Raw genomic sequence first — 27405 nt, 5'->3', positions numbered from 1 at the left:
AGAATAAACTCAATGATAATTGTGTAGCCTGACTTCACTGATTTATTTTTAACTGAAGCTTTTTAGATTGCCTTAGTCTACTTATCTGACACATGGCTTTCTTCCTATTCTGTAAGTGCTAAAACTTGAACAGCTTCTTTATTCTTCAGCGCCAAATGACGCAATTTCTGTTGTGTGATGTTCAGAGGTCACTCTGCCTGGAAGCCTGAAGCTGGAGTGGGCAGTGCAGACACCTACAGCTCTTGCTGCCACCCTTTAATTACAGATTTCTGCTTTAGTGTCAATCAGCCTTATGCTTGCATTTGAAACACATGCCTCAAGATACTTCTACAAGTCTGTAAACTATTTTGTACGCTTACCTGACCCTATAGATTACACAATCCAATGGGTGAATGAGCATATACTAGAATGATACAAGAGGGATATCCAGATTGATTTGAAAATGGCAAGGTAGCAACTTGCAGGAACGATAGTACATCTTACTTTCAGCTGATTGTTCATTCATCACAACCGGAACATATTTAAGATACATTTATACTGCCTCGCAGAGCCACGGAGATGGCTGTGGCTTTGTCATACAGAAACTAGCTTTACCTGGCTGCTGACGCGTTGTTGTTCTCTAGCTGTCGGACGAGGAGCTTGGCTATGGCAGAGAAACTGTTGCTCATGCGGTAGATATCTCTGCTCTGGGTGCCCAAGATGCTGGCGAAGGTGTCAGTGAGACTCTTAATTTCCAGTAAAAGAATATGGTGAAATGAGTGCTCCATGTTGGCCAGCTGGTTCACCAAATACATCAGGCATATTCTGGCTCGCTCCTAGACAACACGAGGAGAAAAGAACCATTTTAAACCAATTAATTCATTGTTTGGTTGTGCGAGGGAGGTTTGTGCGCATGCTGCCGATTAAAACATTGTCACTGGGGAACAGTGGCTACCCCATGATAACTAACAACAAGGCAACTGCATCAAACGCAGAGTTTATTTTTGTGTACTCTTGATGTTAAGTTTACTCCTCTCGGTATTACCTAACCCCACCTAACTTCAGCACGCCTTGTCTCCTCCGACCGACAGACAGAGTGTCTAAAGCCTCTTTGAAGGGCCCTGTGTAGCTCTAGGGTGGTAGATCAGCCTGGCTCAGAGATCAGAGCACCGGCAGCAGACCTAGATCCCCTTTCATCTTTGATGAGCCTTATGAGCCTGGCCAAGCTACTTCACCTCCCTAAACCCAACGTCTGTGTCCTTTTTTTGCTTTATTCTGTGCTGTTTGTGGCAGGCAAACTCTCTCACAAGGGGCCGAGTGCTCCAGTTCATGGGGTCTTCTCCCCCAGGGTCTCTGTCCTCATGTCCATACCCGACCTGTTGCACATTGAGCTCGCGGAGGCGTTAGCACGGACACAAATGCATTACAACCTGCCACTCAGGGCTGCGCTGGTTTGTGGCACCGCACAACCCACGACCAACTGTGGTTTTGTGTCTCTGTTACAGCCTCGTAGTATTAATGGGCTAATTTCTGGATTTTTCCTTTGTCCGCGTTACTCTCCACTCCATAACTGCAAACAATGAAGTCACCAGGCTCAATTGATTGCAGTCAATTCTGCGTATGCCACTAGCTGTTACAAATGCTTTGCCAGGAGTGAAAACCTATTTTTCAGACCATAAAATGTTTCCCAATCGCAACTTCCCTTCTGGACCTGATAGCTGATTTGCTATATTTAGCAGTGTCACCTCCTAGCCTGTCGTCACCAGTGCTACCCAGGCCGAGCGGGACTCCCCCAGCACAGCGTCGGCAGAGCAGCGAGGTGCAGCGGGCAGCAGCTGGGGGACAATCAGCACCTCTGCTCGCTAATGGCGAGAGGTTAACGTACCTCGTAAATCACAGAGGCTCTCTCCTTTCATAGCAATTCATTTAGGAGCAACGCTCAGATTAGACCCACGACTAACACTGCACCAAAGAGAAGTTTAAAATGAGATTTCGTTTTAAGATCTCATAACACGCGATAAGGCGCTGTCTGGCAGCTGGATCAATCACTGCCAACGCACTGCAGCCTGATATGCCCTCTGCAGCCAAAGTTTTGCTAGCCATTTTATCAGGGGGATGTGATCTCGCCAATTTATCAGTGAGATCACATCCCCCACAAAGTAGGATTAAAGGCGCTGTTTTGGATCATAATATTAAACATGCAAATATTTTCTAGCAAGGATACTTTATCATCTCTGCTTGGCAAGGGCACACAACTCCAATTCCAACTATTTCTGTACGTACGTGAACAAATTCACATACTAAAACTCAAACCCTGAAGGTGAAGCAATGCATTAGGGTTCTTCTGCTTTGTTATAATTGTTCCATGTATTAGGTTTCACAGTTGTAAAAACACCCAAGCGGGAAAAGCAGCAATTATTGCAGGAGCTCTTATCAGATCCTACACCGAGGTAAACGGGTATGGCTCCACAGAGTGAAACCCACTTGGTGCTCCACAGATTGGTACAGAAATTGGGAAACATTTTGCTTTTACAGCCTGTGCTGAAATGCAAGCAAAGGCACTTTAGGAAAATAAAAAAAATCTCTTCATCCCAAGGGTTAGCAGAAAAGGAGGGGAAGTCATGTGCCATACAGATCCTCAATTGTGGGGCAATACTGTTATTACCTCTTCTCTTCTGGGACCGTGTAACAGGAGAGAAAAAATTGCTGAAAGTTTGATTCCAAGTACAGCTGGGCCATAAAAATACACAGGGGACTTCGGCAGAACACAGCCCGAGCATCACATGCAAGACATTTTTTGAAGAAAAAGTCAACTTATTTTAAGCAAAAGAGGATCTGCTACACTGTGCCATGACAGAGATAAATGAGAAAAGTGCATCAGACAAATTGCTTCCCGTCAGCCATATGGGGAAAAGCTACAGCTCCATCCTCGGAAGGGCTGGGACGGTGTGACGGAATGAGCTTTTTTCCTCTATGGCTTGAAAGAGGTTGACTTTTTGGTACACATTCACTAGTTTATTTGGAAGATGACACCCCGCCCCCCCCAAGAGATAAACACAGGCTCAATTAACATTTAAAACACGTTTTTGTTTCCTAAACAAACTGTGCAGCAGACCTAACTGGAAGGGAAGTTTTGACCGTTTTCACGTCACTTTGATCCAGCTGGAGTGTCTCCAGCCATGCTGAAAGGCTGCTACTCGCCTGGAGTGAGGTAAAAGAACAATAAACTCTACTGAGTAATATAATATGTAACTGTTATACAAAACAAAATTACAGCAGAATAGCTCAACATGAAAGCGGTCATTATCCCTGCCACAGTTTTTATCAAAAAAATTTCAGAAAGCCTATTTGGATATACGTAAGCCATTGTTATTTTAACAATACTTGTTTTATGTATTCATCTATTTTTTCATAAGCATTCCTCGCATTTAATGGCATGACAGCTGCCAGTAGGTGAAGATCTAAAATACAAGCAATGAGGTGTGGCAAAGTCTTTTGCTTTATCTTCAAATCAGGCTCAGGAGACTACAAAGAGAGATCACAAGGCTTTCAGAAGTAACTCCGATTTCCAGTTGGTTCAAAACATACAGTTATCGGGGAAAAAAAATAAATGATTAAAATGTTCAATTGACCTATGCCCCAAGATGGTGTTTTGCTTTGCACAAATTTATGGTTAAGGGACAAGTTCTGATTTCAACTTCACCCATGAGACCGTCACTGACATCAACAGAAGTGGCGTGTATAAACAAGGGGGCAACCTTTAAAGTAAAGGGATCTCTTTTCAGCCAAAGCTCTCATCTCTCCAGGGGTCTGTCTGAGCTGCCAAGGTGGAGACAGCAGTTCAGTGAAAGCACAAGAAGTTGCTTCTAGAAGCCAGCAGAAAGGATTATCTGCTCATATCTGCAATCTATACCATAACAGGCCCAGCCTCAATCCTTGCCACCTCTTTTCCCAAGTAAACCTCCCAGTGAAATAACACATCAATAAATAAAATTCCAACACTACCATTGTCATTTCATTTCCCATTTGTTTTGCTTGGCCGGGAAGGGGATGCTGATGCTGATTCACGTCTATAAGAACCAGCAGCGTATCTGTAACGTGGCTCCATCACAGGAAGAGGGGGGGAAGTGGCAACAGAGGTTTTTGGGAAGGGACCGCCACGGTGAGCTGGGGGACGAGACCGTCAGCAGCACATGTGTCTGCAGGGACCATTTTGCTGCTTGCACGTTTCTACTTGGACCTGATCTAAATAAATTAACTGGCTGCATTAATGCTTGTAACTTAGCAGTTAGGCCTATAGATCAGAGTATTATTTTAATTCTTTCTTGTGGGTGCACTCATCGTTATATACTGAGCCTTTAAGATCTGTCCAGCTTTTACGATGCCAGATGTGTTTCTGCTTATTTTATCGCAGGCTGATTCTGCAACACAGCAAGTGATGCCCCATACATCAGAGAAACCTGTGGCTTTTTTTTTTTTTCAAGAAGTCTGATCTGCATGGGAGCATCCAGCGACACGACCCATCTCTTGGCTTACAATAGGGTGGGGACAAAATCCGCACAAGAAACCGCCAGAGTAAAGCAAACAGAACCTTTACAAGGGAAAAGGAGGACTACAAGAGATCCACTATGGTACTAAATGCACCAGAGCCCCAAGGAGCCTTCAGTCACCTTCACACGTCTGGTCTGGTGTAACCCCAGGCAATTGTGGACCACTGAATCTCCTGCCAAAGTCCCTCCTCATACCCCCACAAAACTAGGGGCCACAAAGCACTCAAGTTCCCTGAAATTAAATAAAAAAATCCTTAGGGTAAAGAGACAAAACTCACATAATGTCTGCGAAGGACGCGGGAACTCGCTACACAAACGGGCCCGGGTGACGCAGGGCAGCAGACCGCATCCCCACATCACAAGAGAGGCAAAACCCCCCATGAAACAAAAGTATTCCACAAGGAGAAACTGGGAAACTTTAAGCCCTCCCCCAGCAACTCTAGCATAAGTTTTGCACCCAAAATGGTGACTCACCTTGGCTCCAGCGTGCAACACCCAGCCATCACCCAAGCACATTTAAAGGCTCACTGCACCATTTGTGCCACAGGGAATAACTGCACTGCCAGAAGCACACCCAAACCCTTCGAGGGCACCCGCAATGCGGATGTACCGCTCCCCATCGAGGAAAGGCGGGAGGCACCAGGTCTTCCAGCCGCGAGGCAGCTGCCAGACTGCTCACGGGCAGAGCTGGGGCACCTGGGCACTGCAGGCAGCACCCGAGACCCACCCGCTCCTCAGGCTGCCCCAAAGCTCCTCTAAACTGTGCTCGGACCTCTCCTCACCCAGAGACCTTGCCTGTGCTTTCCCACCAAGACGCTGCCCCTGGGTTGAGGCACAACGTCAAGAGCCTCTGTCCGCCACCCCGGCTCCTCTGCCCAGCACAGAGGAGACAGGACGGAGTGGGGACAAACTCCAGAGAAGATCCAGCGGTGAGGTCTCACGGGGCACAACCCGCGTCCAGGTGACAGCGTTGTGCAAGCCTGGCACTGATGTCAGGAGCCTCGTGGACTGATGCGGCTCCAAGGTGACTGCGGAAACAAAGTCAAGTCACCGGAGCACTGGTAACTACTTAGACATTGCAATCGGGGCAGATCTTCCATAATTCAGAGTTATTCATGCTTTATATCTTTTTGGAAAGCAAAACAAGAGAGGAGCCATTCGTCTCACACTGGAAAGTTCACCTCTGCCACCCTTTGCATGTCATTTTTATCAATGTTTTTGGGTATCCAGCACGAGGTCTCCCAGACATCACTAAAGCAGAGCCCACTACACACAGATGCAAAGCGTGCCATCTCTACAAACACGCAGCGCTCGTGGCGGCAGCGCGCTGGAATGCGGTCTGCTGCTGAGTCAGCAGCTTGCAGCTTCCTAGAAAAATAAGACATATGACATGGGACATAATGCCAGTTACTCAACACTTGCAAGAGAGAGGCTGGAGATTAATTATTCAATGCTGGCTTGCCCAGGCTGTGTGTGTAACACTCGGTAGCTATGTGTATCCATGTGTATCCACACAAGCCAACAGATTAAAAAATACAAGGAGAAAATATTTTGCAAATCATTTCTTTGTAAGCTTTACTGTAGTCTGTAATTTCCAACAATATATGAAATACAACATGTCCAGTTGGTCCCTTGCTTATTCTTGGTGTTGGTATAAAACAATAACAACAACAAAAGGCAAAATAAATTCAGTCCCTTTTAAGCAGCAGAACACAGCAGAAAAGGAGCCTCAGAGACACTCACATGGGAAAAGCTGGTTCAACACGCTAAAATACAGAATCTGAATTAAATCCTTGAGTCCTGATCCCAGCTGTGCCCATTTGAGGATTAGTTAGTTATAAGCTGTAAAGCTTCTAAGAGACATTGACCCTTAAGTACTTAAATGCGGAATGAAATGTGGTCAGCCACAGTTTTTAAAGGTAAAATTTTGCTAGGGTGATGTAAGTAAACAAGGAGAGAACAACAAACTTCATTTGGCTCACAGTCTTCCATGTGATTTTGGCTTCTCCCCACCCCAGAAATAAGATTTACAAAGCCAAACCAAATCTGGTTTTGATTCTTAGATGATAAATTGCATTTTAAACGAATATAAAGCTCAAGATCACCAGAAACAGCAAGCCTGGTGTCTTCCTGTGCTGTACCCACACCGATCAGACAGCCGTCGCCCAGCCAATACACGCTCAAGACTGCGTGCCGAGAGAAAGGACTGGCCTTATTGCAGCCACTGAAGTAAGACTTGCACGCCATCCATCCATGCCAGCGAACGGGAGCGCAGAGGGGCTGCCCCCGACCCTCCTTCTCCCTGCCTCCCACCATGCTCCCTGCTCCACAATATCCAGTTCAATTAGCGCAATTATCTCAAAGGGTATTACCGAGACAATTCTGATGAATATAGGGAGGATTTTCCCCACACGCAGCAGAACGATGCCACTTCTCTCCCCTCCTCCCTCCAAACTGGCCTCCAGCTGAGTCAAAGGAAGGACAGCCTAAAGGTCTGATTCAGAAAGGCAAAACCTACAGTGAAATCTCTAGCCTTTATGCAGACAAACTCCAGCTGACTTAGCGCAAGTTTTGCCTCAAGGATCACTGAAAGGACATGGAAACTGGGGCTCTTTGCAGAAATAAATTATCCAGGTAACTGTATGGCAGGTATCAGTGCCACACTTCAGCAAATGGTTACATTTATTAAGTACCATCCATTTTCTGCTATATAATCGAGTTTTGTCACAGCCTTAAAAAATTGAATTATTTACCAGAAATTCTTTGAGTTCAGTAGAACATTATTTTTGCCTTGATCTGAAGTGGAAGGAAAACGTCTATTAAAAGTGGTGAAAGACACATAAGCTCATACCTGGGAATGAAAATAAAATCTCATTAAAAAATCATGATGTGTCATAAATAAGCCTAACCGGTTCGGTGTCCTCAGGACAACCAAGGTCTTGAGCAATCGGGTAGTTTACAAGCTCGTGGTGGACATCTCCTCCAGGTGGTATTTTAGTAGCAGGGGATAGCAGCAGGGTGAAACGGGTCTCATCAGGGTCCAAGCCATTTCCCAGTCCCAGCAGGACAGGGCTAACGTTAGATCTTCCTGATCTAACATCCCCTCACCACTGGGGACCTTTGAGTTGGTATTTTGGGGAGGGCAGAGGGCTTGGAACCCGAGAGCCTGACGGTTTCTGCACACACTCTGTTTGAGTCCGTTCATGGCACCTGGATGAGGCGAGCATCGCTCCCGCGTCCAGACTGCACACTTATGACTAAACCAAAAACTTCTGTGCAAATTCATTACGCTGCCATGAAACTCCCATAGTTTCTAGGAGTCTGTCAGTGTAAATCCTCTTCAGGCATAAAGTTCCCATTGGGTCAGATCCCAAACCAAGTGAACTGTGAAGACGTTCCTGTGACGAGGCTTGAGCCCAGCATCACCACCAAGCACTTTCATTATAACGACATTTGCAAGAAGGACCCAATTAGCTACGGCTACAAAGCCAAAACGACTGGATTGCCCTATACGAGGAAGTTCATGTTTCACTGCACGATTACAGCACTCCTGAAGGCCATATGCATCTAAAACATGATATCATACAAAGGGCGTGCAAAGTATTTTTTTTTTTTCCCTTTTCTCTGCCTTTCATTTCACGTATAGGTACACTGCAACTTAACTTAGCTAAGCCCCTGGAACAAGGACAATTATGTGCTTTTATCAAAGAGGAGTTTTAGCCATTCTGTAAAAAGACAATTCATATAAACAGAACATGTACATGCACAGGCCAGATACATGGTAGACAAATTAAAATAATAATAATAATTTTTATATTTATCTTTACAGTTATGAGAATTAAATATTTATCTTTTTCATGCTTGTTAATCTCTTCTAGAAAGTTTCTTTCTTTCCCACTAACCTCCCACTTCTGCAGAGACCCTTTACTATGAGACTCTTCCTTGGTTAGAAGGCCGGAGGAGTTTCAGTCACTAAAATACTACACCTGATTTTCATGCTACTTGCTCTCCTAGCCATACTGGTGGTATTCCAGTCTAGACCTATTGCGGTCTTTTGCCCAGGAATATGTTCCAGTATGGCAGTCTGGTTACTCGTGAGGAAAGGAATACTTAGATGTATAACTTTAGACAAGATTTAGGAAAAAAACCCAAACAACCCAACCCCAAAACCAACCAACCAACTCCTTTTGGTTTTAAACTTACTTCATCAATGTGCCCAACAGCTCCAAAGATCTTTGCCGTTTGCCCAATCAAGCTTGGAGAACTCTCAGCAATTTCTTGTAGCGTCGGAAGAAAAGTGGCTAAGGCTGTTGGTTCATAGCCAGATATTTCTACAAGTATGTTTAGAATAATGTCACTGTGGTTAGGGTCTCTCAAGTGTCCAAACAGAAGCGGAATACACTCTTTCAGCGCCTATTAAAAAAGTCAGATGCAAAACCCCAATGAATATATTTTTAAATGAAATATATATAACCAAAAGAGGTACTGTACCTCAGAGTGATAAAAATACAACGCTAGCAAAATAGTTTTCCACCCTCGCTGACCTTTGCCCAGAGCTATCGCTAAGGTCAATCAAAGTTCAGCTCAACATATGGAATAAGGGTAAACTGTAGCCTTGAAATATTGCAGTTATGCATACATAAGTAAGGAAATGCCCAGTTGTTAAAAAAGACAAAAAAACTCCTCGCCAAATATTTCCCTTGCTCTGGGCCAGTCCTACACTTCTTTGATTAAAACAACATAGGACTCAGCCTTCCCCAGTGATACAGTAAATTAAAGTACTAGCAGAAATTTTTGGTTTCCAGAGGAAACTAAATAACATGACAAGGTTAATAGCTGGAACAGAGGAAAAAATAAGAGGCAAGATCCTCATTGCACAAAAAAATGCTGTAGGCAAGTTGTCATTTCTTGTAACAACACAATTTTCAAGGGGCTGAGGATGCAGTCCTTAAAATCATCTTACAAGCAGGATGCAGTGTATACAACTAACTACTGAATTATGATTTTTTCATATAAACACACAGGTACACCAATACACCTCTGATTCAGTGAAACTGTTGCATCTGTGTAAAATATATAAAATATATCTCAGTGCAGAAATGGGGCACAAAGTGAACCATTCTTGTTATTTTTTTGAGGATTATCAGTTTTAGGAAGTGGAAAGTTCCTTAAGGAGCTCTATTTCATCTGGGACTGTATTATGATAAAGTTTCCTTTGCTACCTGGGGGGAAGATACTAACTACTGTTGGTTCTTCTTTTCCAAAGGTTTTATGAACTTCATAAAGTCACAAAGCAGGTAGTTTTGTGCCTTGTTCTAATGCTCTGGGTGCTGTCAGTGACATGAAATTTCCAAGGCATGATCTATTTTGCCTTAGTTAATTAATCTCCAGCTCACTCCTAACTAATTCTTAACTCATTTTGATTTCCCTTGATATGTAATTTAAACAGTTCATATATTCTAACAGAAACATAGTTATGGGAATTCACGCTCAACTGACAGAGGAAGAGCCAAAAAAGTAGAACACTGGTTTAACACAAACATTTTGATCCAGCAGAGTCATTGTTATGTTCTCTTCATGATTAGATGGAGAATTTGGAATGAAATTAAAGAATTCATGGGGAATTAGCGTAGGAAAGCACTGTCATGCATGTTACAGGACTCCTCACTGCTCAGAGAGCAGCTAGCAGACAGACCTTGCCAAGTCATCTGAAACAAATAAACTCCTCCAAAAGGAGGTGCAGCATTTAGCAGTAAGATCTCCCAAACGCAGTTTTACCTCCAGTTCTTTCTTCCTAGCCACGCTCTGGAGGAGCCTGAGGAGGTGGTGGTGTTCGGCTTGGTCTAGCTGAGCCAGCAGTGCCACCAGCTCCCGCAGATGGAGGTTTATCGGCTGCGGTCGCTTCTCGTACAGAGCAGGCAGGACACGCAGCAGCATGGAGTTCCCTGAGAACAGAGCAAATGAGAGGCCAGTGAGGTCAATACCAACCATCAATAATCTCTCTCTACAGCTGGAGAGAGCCCCAGAAAATCGGCACACACCTGGAGACAACATCAGCTTTTAAGAATCACCAGTGCAAAACCAGGGAGGCATAAAACCCACTGTAGAAAAATATATACTGTGCCAAGAAGACAAATAACCAACCTAAACAGGACACATCATTGCAGGCATAACAACATAGGTGTAGAAAAAAAAAAGAAAGAAAATCCTATTAATTATAACTTTCATTCTCAAGTACAATATCATGAGAAGGCTGCTTAATGCGCTTTCAGATGTGGATGGTACTCTGTTGAGTCCTAGACCAAACTAAGTGTGATTTAAATTAACCAAAGAAAGGGGAAAAAAAAAAAAGGACTAGAAAGCAGATAAAAGCTATATTTCTCCTTTGTTGAGATTCAGACTTTCAAATTAAATAAGCAGCATATGGAAAGAATAGTTGGTTATTAAGAGAACTAAATATGCATGACAGTAAATTTGAACATGAAATAGTTAAGGATGCCATTTCCAGAAATAGACAGGAGCCAGAGAGAGTCAACTGCAGACAGACAAAGATATGCAAAACCCTCTCTCACACATTTTCTTAAGATGTCTGTGCATAATTCAATTTGAAGCCCAGGCTCATACCAAAATATATAACTTCACATTGCTGTACATGCCTGCCTCAATATATTTAAGTTTCACTTGAAAAACATATGGAAAACATCTGCCTATCGCAATGCAGCATGGCTCCTTTTTGTAAACCCTTGAAAGTCCTTAAGGTCTCTTTGGAGTTGGTTTCCAATAGGAACTAGCTCTCTGGCCTGCTGCTTTTTCTCCCATTTAAATCTGAGTCTTATAATTTTGCAAGATAAGCAGGTCACTTCATGGATGGCAGAAAAATGATACATGGGTTCAGACTGGACCACATCGAGCTCCTGCCAGATACAGAAAACGCACCCCAGGACACCGTTAGGTCTTGCAACATCATGTCGGAGCCAAGTAACTACATATAATTCATTGCAGGTTCAGACAACTAACTTCTAGTCGAACAGCTTGTCACGATCCCTAAGGGGTCCTTACGCTTCGGAGGAGTGCCTCCGCACTATTCAGCCAGCCACACTTCGGCATCCTATCCCTGAGCATTTATTCTGCTTGAGAAATTGTTGGCTTCTCCTCGAAGGCAGCTCTGAGCGCTCCGTACGACCACTGCAGTGCTGAAGGCAAGGTTCAGACCCACAGATGCGGCGAATTTCTGTCTTGTTTTGTTCTATATATAAAGTACAAAGGCCAGTTGCAAAGGAAAGATAATTGCTGATTAATTACCCTAAAGAAATTAGCAAGCTGTTCAGTTCCGGCCATTTTCTAGGCACGTTCTTTGTACAAATCTCTTCCTGATGTTACAAGTGAGTCTGAAACGGTGTCACTTTTTTTATGAGTGTCTCTAACATACTGTGGGATTCATGCAAAGTGCCAATTCACCCAAAGTTGGAACTAAAATGGTGAGAGGATATACTTACTTGAACTTTTCTAGACTCTCATCTGAGTTTGAACAATTTTGTAACTGAATACACTAAAAATTTCTTCCTTCCCTGGATAATTTCATGCTTACAGAAATAAGTCCTTTCTTTGCACTCGCACACGTTTAGTTTCCACTGGAAGCTTTCTGCCCATATGGAACAGAGCCTTTAGGCTCCAGTTGAATTTCAGAAAAGCTAACAATTGCAAAAGTTGAAATTCCCATGTTCCTGGAAGGGCAAAATTCACCTCAGCTGTAAAAGTGTAGAGGGAAAGAATTCAGCAGAGAGTAACAAAAAGCAGCAGCTTTAAACAAGGAAAGACAGCCACTAACCTGAGATGTGCTATTACCTACACCGGGATGTCACAGATAGGAAGGTATCTGGAAAGTAAGACTAATTATTCAATCTGAGAAAACAAGTATTTTAAGTATCGCCTGTATTAGAGGAGTGACGCAATTTGACATGAAACAACATGATGGATTGCAGCCATGAAACTTCTCTGAACAAAAATACTTTGTACAAATGCAAATTTGGGCAGTTTCCTACAGCAAATATTGCTGGGCTTCTATTCACTAACCAAGATAAATGAAAAGCAAAGGCAATTTAGAAGCAATCCTGTTACTTACAGTGCTATTTAAATGACCTCACTGACATGGAATTGCTTTTAATTGAATAACCCATGTATACAAACTTGTTAACAATCCAAGCAGATACCACAGTTTGTGTCTGTTCTTCGTGTAACTTAAGAAAGGTCACGAAGCACAACCCAATTCGCTATTTTCTTGTATTTTCATGTTTCGAGTTAGCTCCGAGTACCTCTTGCCACTTGTCTGTCACATCTTTTCAGTTTCTAAGGGATTTATGCACGTGCGGCTCACCAATCTTTTGATTCTCAGAGGTCGGGCAGTCAGAGGTGATATCATGCCCGTTCCCGGGTAATTCACTTTTTTCCATCTTGCTTCATCTGAGTCCAAACTAAGAGCCTGAAAAGTATGTTTGTTGTCTGAGAAAGGAAAAACACTGTACTCAACTCCTCAATTACCTTCTTTCCCTCTTCCTTCCCTACCACCCTTACCCCCAATACTTTCCAGATTAGATTTTTCTCAGACTTTCCAAGCAGACCACACACCAGGAATTACGCAATGCAGGCAGAGACTAACGTACAGCTAGGGACACTCGATGGCTTTGCACCGCTGGAGGCACATCCAGGCAGGAAAGGCAGCATGTCCAGCGGGAGCAACCACCAGTGCGTGCAGTGATGGTGCCAGCCCGCCCCGGCCGCCCCAGGACTGTGCCCGGGCACACCTGGGCACCACGCTCCCCGCACACGTGCGGAGTGGCAAAGGTTGCCTTGTGCTCAGGTCTCTGCTCTGCCCAAGCCAGCGGCACACAGAGCTTGTAAAATAAATGAGCCCAGTAGCGCACTGCAAACATAACGTGGATAGAAGGAGCTTGAAGCTATGCAGTGGTGTTCTGACGTTCACTCCAAATTGAGTAGTCAAAGACAAAAAGCCTGTGTACCAAGACAAAGTTTTTTCCTCAGGATGACTCAAGTAAGGTGCATACCTCCCCGAAAACACTTCCCTCTGCTTTACCAAACTTTGGAGGTTTCTAATCTATTGCTTCAACGTTACCATTTATTTTTTGTGTTTGCAGGAGAGCAGCTGGAGCCCCCGCCGTGCCAGGAACCCCATATATGCACAGGGTGAAGCGGCGATGCAGTTTGGCACGTAGGAATAGCACAGCACGGTGACCAGCAGCCCAACGCAGAGGTAGTCCAGGTTTGCACAAGCAAGGCCGGGTGCTGGGAGGCATCTGGTGCAGCAGCACCAGGCTCTCAGCAGCCTCCTGCAGCCCCCGGAGCAGCGGGCTGCCCTGGGCTGCGTGGAGCAAGCGTGGAGGAGCTGGGGAGCAGGCAGCGGGCTGGGGAGCAGGCAGCTCCAGCCTTCCCTGCCTCCTCTGCAAAAGGCAACACCTGCAAAGTGCCTCCTGGTCCCCGCTGCAGGAGGGGGCAATGGTTAAGGTCACCCACTCGTGACCCAGGTGTTGGAGGCAGAACGAGCAGGGACAGCAGCACAGGGCCCTCTTTACACGCTCCTGTGTGCGGCGATAAGGGGCTAAACCAGAGACTCACATGGAAAAGGAATACAGACTGCAAGTTAGGTACAATTATGTGGGTGCTTTTTTTTTTTTTTTGGCCATTCTCTGAATATTTCATAGCCAATATATAATTTGTACCATATTACTCCTAATCTCACCTAAACAATGCATCTCTGAAATAATTAATGGTCCATTGAACTGATAAGCTTTCTAGAATTTAAAACAGATTAACACCAATAACAATACTACTTAGCACTAGATTAATGTCTAATCCAAGAGTGCCTTGCTTTGTTTGTTCAAAGTTAACAGAAAAAACTCTAATCATGCAGCTGCTAATCTACATGCTCCCAAAACAATATACTACCAGTAATGTATTATCCACACAGTTAGGATGTTGTTAACGGTAATTAAGGCTTGAAAAGCAAAACCCTAACAAGCTGTCTTTATGAGTTCTCCCTTATTGCTTAAAGCAGTAAACTGTAGGCATACCATAGAAGTTTTGATACATAACTATCAAAATAAGCTACAATATTTAGGTTAAGCCATACACACATCCAAACCAACTCCAGGTATGTTTATTTTTCCAACAATCCCCTCCTGAGCCCTGGCACATACCAACTACAAAATGAGTTTGCAGAGAACACTTTCCTTTCCACAAAGAACACAAACCAACATAACCGACGCAGCCCGTGCTGGTAGGCGGCAAACTCCCAAGTGATTTCATCCCCCGTCTCACCCTCGCACTGCAGGACGTTACAGCAATCTGCTCTCGGAGGGGAAGCGGCAGCTCGCAAGAGCAGCTTTCCCCGTTTCTTCCCCTCTGCGAGCCAGTCCATCTCCCCCCGGTGCAAACCTGGAAGGCTGGGACTGAGCAAGCTGCACGCCCCCTTCTCCTCTCGGCCAAAACCAACAGCCAGAAGTGCTCTGATTACAACACTGGCACTGGCGTTGCTCATTCATTCAAGCTGAGGCTCTCGGAGTATTTATTAGGGGCTCGCTGCGTCTCACTCGCAGTCTTGTCTCTGCTGAAGTCTGACTTAGACTTTAGCTCCAGACAGCCCAGCTCTTTTCAAGAAGCAGCCAGAGAATGCTGCCCCAAGAAATATTTTCTCTGCTTACGCTGTTCTGTGTTTTCAGGGCTTCTGTTTCTGTTCTGGATGAAAATGATGACTATGATCTCATGTATGTCAATCTGGATAATGAAATTGAAGGTCCAGTTCTTGGTACTGAGGAAAGTAAGTAGATTTTAACTAATTTCTGTTAAGTGCAGAACTGCATTCTTTGCTGCCTAGCTCTTGTAACAGTTATTATTACAAACATAGATTTTCTTTTCAGAGGAAGAAGCACGTGCCTATACCAGTGGATTACTATGGACAGCAAATGCTAAAGCACTCGGATGGTGTGCCTTGGAGTTTGCTTTATGTGCTTTATTTTTCAGTTTTCCTGCAAAAGACTGCCAATGACACTTAGTTTTAGAATTGCTATAATACACACTACTTTTTCCGTTTTGATGTAGAGGGAAGCACACTGACAGTCTGGAGCACATAAGCCTTGCACAGAGCCAGATTTTGTCAAACACTCCTGTTTAAAAATGTAAGTACAAAGGCATAGCAACATCTGTATCTTCCATTCCAGCTGTTTCGTGCGACTGCCAGCGAGAGCACACTGAATGGGACAAGCTCTTCATCATGCTCGAGAACTCGCAGATGAAAGAGAACATGATGCTGCAGGTGATGGATGAGATCCTGAAGGTGGACCTGCAGACCCTGAAAGCAGAGATGAGCCAGCTCACCACTAACCTCGCCACTGCAGTCGAGAAAGTCACCTCAAACGTTGTGTCACAGATAGAGCAGGCGCTCAAGAGGAACAGTGACCAAGCTGAAGAAGCCAGGAGGCTTCACGACTCTGAGCAAGGAAAGGTTCTCGAGCACGTTCTGCTGCTGAGCCACAACATGTCCGGCAGGCTCGGCCAGCTGGAGAGCGCTTGGCTGAGGAGGTCTGAGGTGGAGGCTCAGGAGACAGCTTTTCAGCAGGATAAATTCAGTCCCACCAGAGGAGACAGTCTCATTTTGAACTCCCTGTGGAAAGAGCTACAGCAAACCAGAGCCGAACTGAAGGCATCGCAGAAATGGGCAGCTCAGCACTTACTGCCAGCAGGTAAGCCCACTTGCACTACGCTTTATTAGGGAGCTAGCTCTCTTTGGTGGGCCTGACCCAAACAGACATCCTATAAACATCCCTCTTAAGCACCTTCCCCTGCACGTGACCCCGAAGCAATCTTACGGCCAGCACAGCAGCTTTGAGCAGTCTGTACATACAGGGAGGAAACCCATTCGCTGTTCTCAAAAAATAGGCACTGAGCTTTTCAAACCTGGGATTAAAGAAGGGTTTAATCCAAGTCCTTACAACAGGGCAAAGCCAGCTGGGATCCCACCTCCTGCAGGCTCTGCAGATCAAAATGGTTGCCAGAGAGCAGTAAATGTATTTTAAACACATAAATTATGTTTTCTCACCTTTTATCTTCCCAGCTGGTAACTCCTACACATACACACTAGGCACTGAGCTCTCTTGTTCTCTTCCTACAAGTACTTGCTCCTTCCTCTTCCTAAAACTAAATGTCGTCTCACCAACTCCAACTGCCCAAGAGCAGAACTGGATCTGAGGACGCGCTGCTGATGTTAACCAGCTCAGCGTGCTTCCCGCAGCAGGGAGGGCACATTCACTGCGTGCAACTGTCAGGACAGAATATTTCCTCAAGCATGGAAAAATTAGTAACACTGTGGTATTGTTGGTTTGGGGTTTTTTTTCCCCTTCCAAAACGTTTGCATGGGTCAGCAAGCAAGGTGGCTGTAGAAAGATGAGCTCATATCTCAAATTTCACGTCAGTTTTTCTATGTGCTGGAATATGACGCCCAAAAAGCGGCGACTGGGGTACAGCAGAGCAGACCCCCACCTATATAAAGCGTGGGTGCAGAATTGCTACGTGTACAATATAACTACACTGACTATAACTCTGCCTACCAGCTAGCTATCACTGCGTCGACATGCTAAATGTTGACGTCTTTAACAACCATATTTTCCAAAGCGTAAGTTACTGCAGCTTAAAACCCCCACAGAAGTCTACACTCGCAGAATCCCGGAGGGGATGGGGTGGTGAGTAGGAACTTAGGGGTGCAGTTACACCAGCCTTACCAGAGACCCTTAGCAATACTACCAGCATGAGCTCTTACACAGGTGAGTGAGGAGGAACGCTGCTTGCAACTGCTAATGCAAAGGCAACAACTTACACAAGCCTATTACAATACAAACACAATAGTTTACACCGCGTTTTACAATCATTAATCCATCCTTTCATATAGGACGTGGACTCCACTTTATAAGTAAATTGCTTTTACTCCTCTACTTAATTGCAACACTTCAGTAATCTTTACATACTGAGAGCAGATCTTATGGCTATTGCTTTTGTCCCCAAACACATGAATCTTGCCTTCCAGAAAGCATGATCTCATCCTTTATCTCTCTCCTGTATCACAGCCAGCCTCACGGTCAGTTACTCTGCACTAGGTGAGAGTAAAAAAACTTGATCAGCATTAACGATCTCAATCTCATTAGTGGAAATCCAGATTATTTCCACAGGTTCCTACATGATTTTATCTTAAATGTTCTTTTTTTTTTTTAATTTAAAAGATAGATTTTAAGCACTTCCAGAGTCTCTCTCTGGAAATTTTTTTCAAGGGAATTTTTAGCAACTGACTTTAATTTCTCACATCTTGAATTACTGCCAGCCATACTCTTGAGGGATTTTCTAATCACGCTTTTTGTTCTTCAGTGAGGCTGTTTTTAATTTTGTTTAGGCCTTGATAATAAAGCCTGAAAGCTTGCTAATTAAAAGCTTTTTCACAATAGCGTTCCTAAGTAGGATTTTAAGGAGTATCCCCAACAGTTGCTCGCTGCTCCTGCCCCTCCTCACAAAGGCCAACGAAGACATGTAAAATCTACTCAAAGTTGAAAGGAAGCAGTCTATGAAATAACACAGCAGCGCAGTCCTGAAGGACACAAAGAGTCCTTCATTCACTGAAGCAGAATTTCCACGTGCGTTTCCTTGTTTAAACAGGAAATGGAATGGCTGCTTTTTCCCCTATGTTGCTTAGTATATTACGGTATATACAACTGGGGTACAGTAGACAGAATACCAAAAATGGTTGGGTTTAGTGATCATCAGTTACCTTTCTAAGTTTCATAAATTTCTGATAGTGCTTGTAACTAATCTGATTTCTATTATCAGCATATTAATTGGAGATGAGAGAGGAACTGTTTTAAAAATATCAGTTGTGTTATACACTACCTATGGTTAACCAGTGCACATGAAAGCTACTGACCAACAGCCCTAAAGGCAGGGTCAGGAAAGGGAGTTGTTATAATAAAACGGACGCACACATCTCCGCATGCTTCTGCCAATGCTCCCTGCGCCTGCTTTTCCCTGCCTAGCCCCAGCCCCATCCCCTCTGCTGCCCACCTGCCCGCACAGACCCTCGGGGCAGCCCAACTTCCCAAGGCAAGCGCTAGGACAGACAGGCAGCGTTAAACCTAAACGTCACTTGGCATGGCACAGGACTACCTCTGCAGCGAGGGCAGAGCCAAGCCTTGCTCCTGCAGCCCGATTAGCCCCTAGACCCGTTGCCATAGAGTTCAGCAAACTCATCCATCGGATCTGACAGCTTCTTCAAAGCATCCTACATCCCCCTGGATGCGCCGAGCTCTCAGCTCCCGTTGGGAAGCCCAGAAGTGAGCACGTGTCAAGCATCTTAACTGTGCACGTACAAACAGACTAGTTTTTCTTTACCTAACAATCTTTCTAACTTTTTCAGGGTGTGAAATAGCAATTCTGTTCCCCATGCGTTCGAAAAAGATATTTGGGAGCGTTCACCCGACTGCTGGAATGGCCCTTCGCTCCTTTACTGCTTGTATCTGGATCAAGGTAACTGAGGCTTTGGACAAAACTATTGTCTTCTCCTATGGAACCAAGTTAAATCCATATGAAATCCAGCTTTATCTCAGCCGGGAGTCTGCAGTGCTTGTTGTTGGTGGTGCCCAGCACAAGTTAGCTGTGAAAAATGTAGTTGTTCCTGGGAAGTGGATCCATCTCTGCGGTGCGTGGAGCTCCAAGAATGGATCTGCATCCCTGTGGGTGAAGGGAGAGCTTGCAGCCACCGCCTCAGACATTGCTGATGCTCACACCATTCCAGACGGAGGGATTTTGCAGATCGGTCAAGAAAAGAACGGCTGCTGCGTTGGAGGTGGATTTGACGAAGCTTTAGCCTTCTCCGGAAAATTAACTGGCTTTAACATGTGGGACAGAGTGCTCAGCGCCAAGGAGATAGCAGCACAGAGCGGAGAAGATGCGTGCAGTACCAGGGGCAACATCATCGGGTGGGGAGTCACGGAAGTTTTGCCGTATGGAGGAGCCCAGTATGTTTCTTAAGTTCTGGCAAGGCAGTTTCTGAAGCAGAGAACATATTTCATGAAGAGCTGAACATCAATACATACGAGTAAACAGAGTCGTAGGAGCCCACATCAGTCGAATTCCCAAGGAAGATTAGCATTGCAAGTTTACAAAAGGAGGTACTGCGGAGACAGGATTTGATCTCTGCCTGCTGTTTTGGCAAAACACTGAAAAAACCCAACACATCAAGGCGCGACATTCGAAAAGCTGTTCCTGAGGTCAGACGACCACTGTCTCTCTAACACGGTGTTTTCTGATGTATAAAAGTGAGTGCCACCATGGACGTTCGGAGCTGAATGGTGCTCCTGGCATCCCTGCTGAAGCAAACACATCGAGCATCCAGCTGACCAGTCTGCATAACAGACATACGGCTGTGCATCTTCCCAGCTCCTCCAGTCCCTGGTGTTTATAGCACTAATGTGAATTGTACAGAGGAACCACATAAGCCAAGAAATGCATTGTTTATTAATCGTTGTTAGTAATTTGTAGGCTATAACAAAAACTAGCTCCTTGTTTAAAGCATTATTTATGCCATGGATTGACCTAACGTACAAAAGTAATATTCCCCATCATAATCTGATGTTACATTTTGAGAAAATGCAGCTGTATTATATTGTAAATGGACTTCATAATAATTTTATTGAAATTATTTTTGTAAAGTTGTTCTGTAAATAAAGATACTTTACTAAACTGAAACTTTCCATGCTTCTCATGAACTGAAACTCTGACAGTAAGTGCCAATTGGGAATTTTTCCATGTTTTGAACTACACAGTTTTAGCTGCTAATATAAAAAGAACATAAATATCAACATCTCAGAGACCCTCAGAGGACCGAAATCCAAGCATCAGCCATGGACAGCTTTAAAGGCCGGTCACGGTAACAATCCCTCTTGCGAACATTGCCTTGTGCAAGGATCTAGGAGTTTCCCTACACGGAGATGGTCACTTGTACAGAAGAGATGCTTTGGCATCCTGACACGTGTGCGTTGACCTGAGGCTGTGCTAGCACAGTGCTTGGAGGCTGAAGGGAGGATCGGTTTTGAGATACCCCCAAATAAAAACCAGTCAGTACGCCAGGCATAATGCTGGCCATCCGAGAAGGACACACTCAGTTTTAAGATATGTTTAGATATTCAAAGTAACCAATTGGTTTGATGCTAACAGGAGGTTTGTACAAGGCAGAATTGATGAATATTTGGTGGCAGCAGCTCTCTTATCTCACGTTCACAAGCTTATCCAAAATCCCCTAAAAACATAGGGCTGGACAGAGTGCATAAGCAGCAGACGCAGAGTGCCAAGACACTGCGGTGATTTGCATGTAGAAAGCAGAGCAGTAGTTGTCAATGATGACAAGTTATTCGCTGGATATGTAACCATGGATGACAAGAACAATCATTCACTACCTCTGAACAAGTTATTGTGGAGAATGTCTTATTCAAAGCACTTCTTATTTCCACTGGAAGCAGCACACCCTTCTGCTCTATTCACATATTTCTCTTTCTCATTCTCTGCAGATGTCCTAAGACCTCACTTTGAAAAGTTTCTTGACATGCTGCTGCCATGCTCATTCCTGAATACAATGCAGCTACCAGACCCCTCCTTCCACAGTACAAAAGTAGTAAGAAAAAGCTATGACAAGATAATTTCCACTTTACTACGCCATTCAAGGGTGTTGTGCTTCATAGCTAAAGTTATATGATCTGCTCCAAAGTTTTGACAATATTATTTAAGGTAAAAATAACTGCTCTGATTGCTGGAATTTCTCCTGTTACCCTGCAATAAAAGTGTATCTAAATTCTAAATGCTTATTACTAAGAACAACAAAAATCCCTTACTAGATAATACCTGCAAATAACCTTAACTACAGAACAACAAAGATTACCTCCACTCATCTGCTGTCAGCCAGAAAACACATCTTCAGAGTTAAGAAAAACACTTGAGATCCCAACATTGTGCAAGGGCAAAACTGCTCTCAAATCCTCTTTCCATACAGTACCCTCCATTAAATGAAAACAAATGTCTGTGAAACGCAGCAGAAAAAGCAAAATCCTCAAAAAGATTACCAGAAGTCCTTTCTGGCTACTTTTCTTACTGTACCTCATACCTGAAATGCTTTGCCTTGGAAGTAGCCTTTTCCTATCTCTGTTCTAGTTTGGCAGATGACCAAACACAAAGCCAGTCCTTCCATTCTCACTGACTCAGCTCCAAAACTCTTTCCAATTGCTTTGCTCTTCCTTTATCAACCCTGTGGGTCAGCAAAGCTCTCCCACAGTCTAGCCCCCTCCTGCCCAGCACCACAAGTCTCCTCCATCAGCATGCTTCTCTCTTTCCTCTCCACCTTAACTGTATTTTTCTTTGTCAACAATTACTTCGCCTGTTTGGAAAACACCAAGTAAATAGTATTTTGGAGGAGTTTGGGCTCCAAATGTGGAAAAGCCACTGCAACTCTGCTCTCACACCGCAAATGGAGAAACAAAGGAGCAAGCACAAGACGTGCATGCCTGGAGCACGTTGCTGAGCCCAGTTCTGCTCTCTAACAAGCCTCTGCTGAATGCAACATCCACATCCCTTGCCTGAGCTGCTCTGGAAGGTGGAGTAGCTGTGCGACACTCAGATTACAGCAACAACTGCAGGGTAGTTTTGCTGCTGTCCCCTGGAAACAGGAATATATCTGATCCCTGATGCTGATGGAGGGTGTCAGCACAGGGCCCTGATGGGCACAGTACAGACATTTGCATGTTTAGAAGCTGAGTTCACACTAACTGGAACAGAGTAGTTAAACACTCTTTCTAAAGAGCTCTTTTTTAGCTAATAAGATAAGAAACTGATCATGCAGCCAAGCAGTTGCCCCAAGTAATCAAAAAATCCAGTTAGCTCTCAAACACTCGCAGGCAACGGGCCAAAGTCTACTATCAGTCTCACTGGTGCCATTAGGCTGAGCCCTGTCTGTGCAGCACCAGAACAAGGCCTTTTGTCTCCGCACCGCTTCGTAAATCCATCCTTAGCAGCTTATCCTCTTGCTTCCCTTCTCCCTTCAGCAAACACTCAGTCTTCAAGCGCAGTTCTTAGCCTGCTGCAAACCAACCTTTTCATGCCTGAAATACAAATTATGTACAGTGCAATTAAGCCAGTATGCAAAACAGAGCACTTTCTCTATTCAGACTGCCCTCTTCCAATCCAGAATTTCCAAATCTGATGACCACAGCAACATCTGCTGGTAGAACAACATAAATACACAAAACCAAGCGGGAACGGTCACGATGAAACCTTCAGTTGTGGGGGTTAGTCACTTTTCCTAGACCTGTTTCACTTTATTTCTTTCTGTTAAGAGCACTAAGTTACAAGTGGTAACGCACAATGCGAACACATAGATACTAACATCACAAGCCTTAAAAGAATTATCCATGTGACTTTGCAAGTTGTTAGCAATATTCTGTTCTTGGACTCTACTCAATTAGTATTATCAAATAGCTCATACATATTTATTATTTACCGTATTTATCACACATTTGTCCTTAAGCAAAGCAGACAGAAATATGCAAACTCATACTATAATGTCTTAATGACAAAGTTACTTTCTAGCTCAGCTACCCCTCCATAAAATACCTAAAAATAACTACGCTCCATTTATATTTTTTAATAAATACAGAATGCATACCTTTAATTTGAGGGCTTAACATTTTCATAGCAATGTTCTTGGAAAAATTAGACAGCTATTGCTACATGCTGCTGTAACTCCCGTAAATGAAGAAAAGCAAACTGTGACTTTACTACTGCAGTAGCACTGTATTGCAACAAATACCATGAACTTTACTACTTCAGCTAAATTGGACTTCCTTTTTTAGAGGTATGAATATTTTTTGCTTTTTAAACTACAAAAGCAAAACATAGAGTTTAGCAATGGTATTCTACGTAACGCTAATAATGTAGGCAAAATTAAAGAACCACTACAAAGCTTTCGTATCTTACATCTGACTGTTTTGCCACAGAATGGGATTCATTTCATTCCCATTAATATTTTGGAGTATTGCCAATGACACTAATAGAAAGGATAAGAGCCCAGTAACTAGTGTCTGATATCATGGCTTATAATTTGAAGTCCATTAGTACGGTACACTAACAAGTACAGATGTATTTCCTGCCCTATGGGTCATCCAATCTATAATGAAACTTCCATAGTCAACAAGGTTCAGTAAATTCATATATTCTTGAAAGGTCGTCTCTGATATACTCTGTCATTAGATTGTGTCTAACATGTTTTATCACATAGATATGCCCATACGCATGCTTTACACATATGTGGTTTGACATACAACGTGTTTGTTTGTATATACGCCTATTACAGGGTAACCAATCTAACGGTGGGCATGCTGCAGGACTAAAGCCAAAATCTCAGCGTCTTCCTACCTTGAAGGACACTTTTGACAATGGCGTCCGTGTGATCAGCCAGCAGATCCGCTTTAGCAATTGCGGCCAAGGATAGATAACTTGACATGTTTCTGCACAGTTCCTTATTGCCCCTCTGAAGAAATTTCACTGCCACTGGGACAGCTAAGGCCATTACTGGAGGTCGATTGTAATTCTGCAGAAACATGAAAAACCACTGAAAAATAAGCAGCTGAAAAAATTTATTAAAATAAAGTCTCATGCTGATCAGAGCAGAAAAACAAAAATCAAAACAGGGGGGGAAAAAAAGCAAAAAAGAAAAAACACACCAAGAAAGGTTATGTTTTGGTAACACCACTGAAGGCAGACTTCAAAGAAAGAGCAAGTAAGGAAATTGAGAAGTACTGCACCAGGAGATGATAACAATGCACCTATTTTTGTCTTCTGCAAGAGGAGAAAACACGATATCAAGTGCATTAGTTAAATGTTAACTGCTGTAACATTTCTAACAAGATGTTGCGTGTTCGGTGTCTCAGAGAAGACAGAAGGTGCATCCATCACCCACACAGAGTAGGTAATTTTCATCCCAAAGTGTAGGAAACACCTCAGAGCAGCCACTCACACTGTTGATGGATAAATATTTCTCCCGGCAGTAAGGGACACGTTGCTGCCTGTCGTTCCTGTGTCGCAGTGACCTGCCCCGCTCCGACGTCCAGCCCTAAGCAGGGAGCCCAACGTGCAGGCACAGAGTCAAGGCTCGGGGAAGTTTAATTCCCAGCACAGGTAAGTCTTCCCCAGCACAAGGCACAGCTTCCCTCCTCTAAACCGAGGTGTGCTGCTCCCTTGAGTTTTGTCCTGTCTTTGTGCCTTATGAAGAAAGGGCTCCTCTATTCCCAGAGCAGGATCTCACGCTAAGATTAAGTCCCACTGGGACTAAATCAAAGGCAAATAGGTCAAATGAGGGAAAGAGCACACACAAATAAGTAAGTGTACTGGGAGGCTTGCTCACAGGGTAATAGCTTGAGTATTGATCATCAATTTTCCTCTAATAACAACTTAGATATCCTTTCTTAAACTCCAATCAATTTCTCAAGACAGCGAACTTCTGCCCTCAAAACCACACCAAGCTCAGAGGTATCTGCACGTACGCTTAAGTTTTGACATTAAGATCAGAAAGGATTTTCTGCAACTATTTGCATACATGAAATTGTGTGCACAGACTGTACACATCTATCGCCCATTAAGTTCCCATACATAACTTCCCTTGAAACTAGTAGGATATGTTTATGTGTAACTGAGGATCTACATTCTTTCCCTCCTTAATCAGTGCTTTTCTCTCATTTTCACTCTGTTTTGAACATCTCTTTGAAACTGGATTACATCATTGTTTTTGAAAATAATCCCACAATATGATTATATTTAATTAGCATCTGAAATCATAGGCAACCACTGGACCCCAGATGTTTCGGAAAGTAACAAAATACTGCAAAGAAAGGCAGTCCAGACTTAACACATGCTTGCTCTGGAGCAGCACTGAAAAAAAAAAATTTAGACCTGAGAAAAAAACAAATCTGTTGTTCCATATACCCTGCTACGTTGCCTCTTAGGCCAGCTCTGCCTCCATCAGCAGTAACTGCCCTTGCCATTAGCCTCATGGAGAGCAGGATTGACCCTAATTCAGGCTGCATCATGCTACTCAACCAATGCAAACAAGCCAAGTGTAACCAACGATGAGGATTTTTCCTTGCAACAGAGACCGGCCAAGCAGCAGAGTGCTGCAACCGCTCCGGGATGGTCCCTTTCTGCCAGCCCTAAGGAAGAAGGGGTTGCAGCAACTCTTAGGTGTCAAGATAGCTCATCATGGCAACTGCCATATGACCAAAAACTGTGTCTTTAATGAGAAAAGCCCTTAAAATGAATAGAGCTTTATGCAGCAGCATGTTTAAATCAACAAAATGCCTCATTACATTTGGCCAAGAGGCACTAACGAGTAGGAGCCAAATTCAGCCTCCAAGTTATACTCTAGGACTCCATGCAGAAAGAACAGGAAGATAAGGTCTGGCCCTCTGACTATGACTTAAAGATCTAAGAAAATTCCAAATAACTATTTATTTATTTTTTTCCTACAATAAAGGTAAAACACTGTGGTGGGTTGACCCTGGCTGGGGGCCAGGTGCCCACCAGAGCCACTCTATCACTGCCCTCGTTCACCAGACAGGGGAGAAAAGGTATAACAAAAAATTTACGGGTCGAGATAAGGACAGGGAGAGATCACTCACTAATTATCATCATGAGCAAAACAGACTGAACTTAGAGAGGGAATTAATCTAATTTATTACTAGGCAAAACAGAGTAGAGGAATGAGAAATAAAACCAAATCTTAAAAACACCTCCCCCCACCCCTCCCATCTTCCCGGGCTCAACTTCACTCCCGGCTTCAACCTCCGCCCCCCCCAGCGGCACAGGGGGACGGGGAGTGGGGGTTACGGTCAGTTCATCACGCGGTGTTTCTGCCGCTTCTTCATCCTCAGGGGGAGGACTCCTCTCATCGTTCCCCTGCTCCAGCGTGGGGTCCCCTCTCACAGGAGACAGTCCTTCACGACCTTCTCCAATGTGAGTCTCTCCCATGGGCTACAGTCCTTCATGAACTGCTCCACCGTGGTCTCTCCCACGGGGTGCAGACCTTCAGGAGCAAACTGCTCCAGCGTGGGCCCCCCACGGGGTCACAAGTCCTGTCAGCAAACCTGCTCTGGCGTGGGCTCCTCTCTCCACGGATCCACAGGTCCTGCCAGGAGCTTGCTCCAGCGCGGGCTTCCCACGGGGCCACAGCCTCCTTCAGGTGTCTCCACCTGCTCCGGCGTGGGGTCCTCCATGGGCTGCAGGTGGAATCGCTACACCCCCTCATCCTCCCTCCATGGGCTGCAGGGGGACAGCCTGCTTCACCAGGGTCTTCACCACAGGCTGCAGGGGGATCTCTGCTCCGGCGCCTGGAGCACCTCCTGCCCCTCCTTCTGCACTGAGCTGGGTGTCTGCAGAGTTTCTTACATCTTCTTACTCCTATCTCCAGTTGAAAAAGCTCTCTCTGACTGTTTTTTTTTCCTTCTTAAATACATTATCACAGAGGTGCTGATTGCCTTGGCCAGCGGCGGGTCTGTCTTGGAGCTGGCTGGCATTGGCTCTGTCAGACACAGGGGAAGCTTCTGGCAGCTTCTCACAGAAGCCACCCCTGTAGCCCCCCCGCTACCAAAACCTTGCCACGCAACACCAACGCAAACACTTAGTTAAGAAAAGGTTTGCATTTAGATGGAAGGAGAAAGGTTTCATTTGTTCCATTATAAATATCAGGGCATGAATGCACACTTATGAAAATGTGAAGGTGACAATGAAAAAC

At 44.3% G+C, this 27405-nt stretch overlaps 2 protein-coding genes across 16 annotated transcripts in view; one reads left to right on the top strand and one right to left on the bottom strand.

The window, feature by feature from the left end:
* VEPH1 (ventricular zone expressed PH domain containing 1) overlaps positions 1-27405 on the bottom strand; it is an 88952-nt gene that overhangs the window by 48096 nt on the left and 13451 nt on the right. For 11 of the 15 annotated variants that reach the window (XR_012836823.1, XM_075761678.1, XM_075761679.1 and 8 more), the window contains 4 exons: positions 24036-24210; positions 10308-10474; positions 8733-8942; positions 595-815 (listed from right to left, as the gene is read on the bottom strand). Coding sequence is in view for 14 of the 15 variants with exons in the window: in XM_075761678.1 (XP_075617793.1) it covers positions 595-815; positions 8733-8942; positions 10308-10474; positions 24036-24210 (773 nt within the window). In the remaining variant the exon portion in view is untranslated. Of the gene's footprint in view, positions 1-594; positions 816-8732; positions 8943-10307; positions 10475-14861; positions 15082-21510; positions 22724-24035; positions 24211-27405 lie in introns of those variants that run through there. The other 4 variants (XM_075761691.1, XM_075761685.1, XM_075761692.1 and 1 more) reach the window with 4 other exon arrangements.
* PTX3 (pentraxin 3) lies at positions 15121-20324 on the top strand. The gene is made up of 3 exons (XM_010309869.2): positions 15121-15360; positions 15761-16282; positions 18994-20324. Exons 1-3 carry the CDS (start codon positions 15213-15215, stop codon positions 19605-19607), a joined length of 1284 nt encoding a protein of 427 aa, XP_010308171.2. The 5' UTR covers positions 15121-15212; the 3' UTR covers positions 19608-20324.

The sequence above is a fragment of the Balearica regulorum genome, chromosome 9 (genome assembly GCF_011004875.1).
Source record: "Balearica regulorum gibbericeps isolate bBalReg1 chromosome 9, bBalReg1.pri, whole genome shotgun sequence".
Taxonomy (NCBI): Eukaryota; Metazoa; Chordata; class Aves; order Gruiformes; family Gruidae; genus Balearica; species Balearica regulorum.
The sequence above is the reverse complement of the archived record's forward strand: the minus strand, read 5'-3'. Positions and strand labels throughout refer to the sequence as shown.

What these genes read in the sequence shown, in the direction of transcription:
- PTX3 (XM_010309869.2), top strand. Translation starts at nt 15,213, where the DNA reads ATGCTGCCCCAAGAAATATTTTCTCTGCTTACGCTGTTCTGTGTTTTC. An exon ending in AGTTCTTGGTACTGAGGAAA is followed by an intron (nt 15,361 to 15,760) that starts GTAAGTAGATTT and finishes CTTCCATTCCAG; the next exon opens with CTGTTTCGTGCGACTGCCAG. An exon ending in TCAGCACTTACTGCCAGCAG is followed by an intron (nt 16,283 to 18,993) that starts GTAAGCCCACTT and finishes TAACTTTTTCAG; the next exon opens with GGTGTGAAATAGCAATTCTG.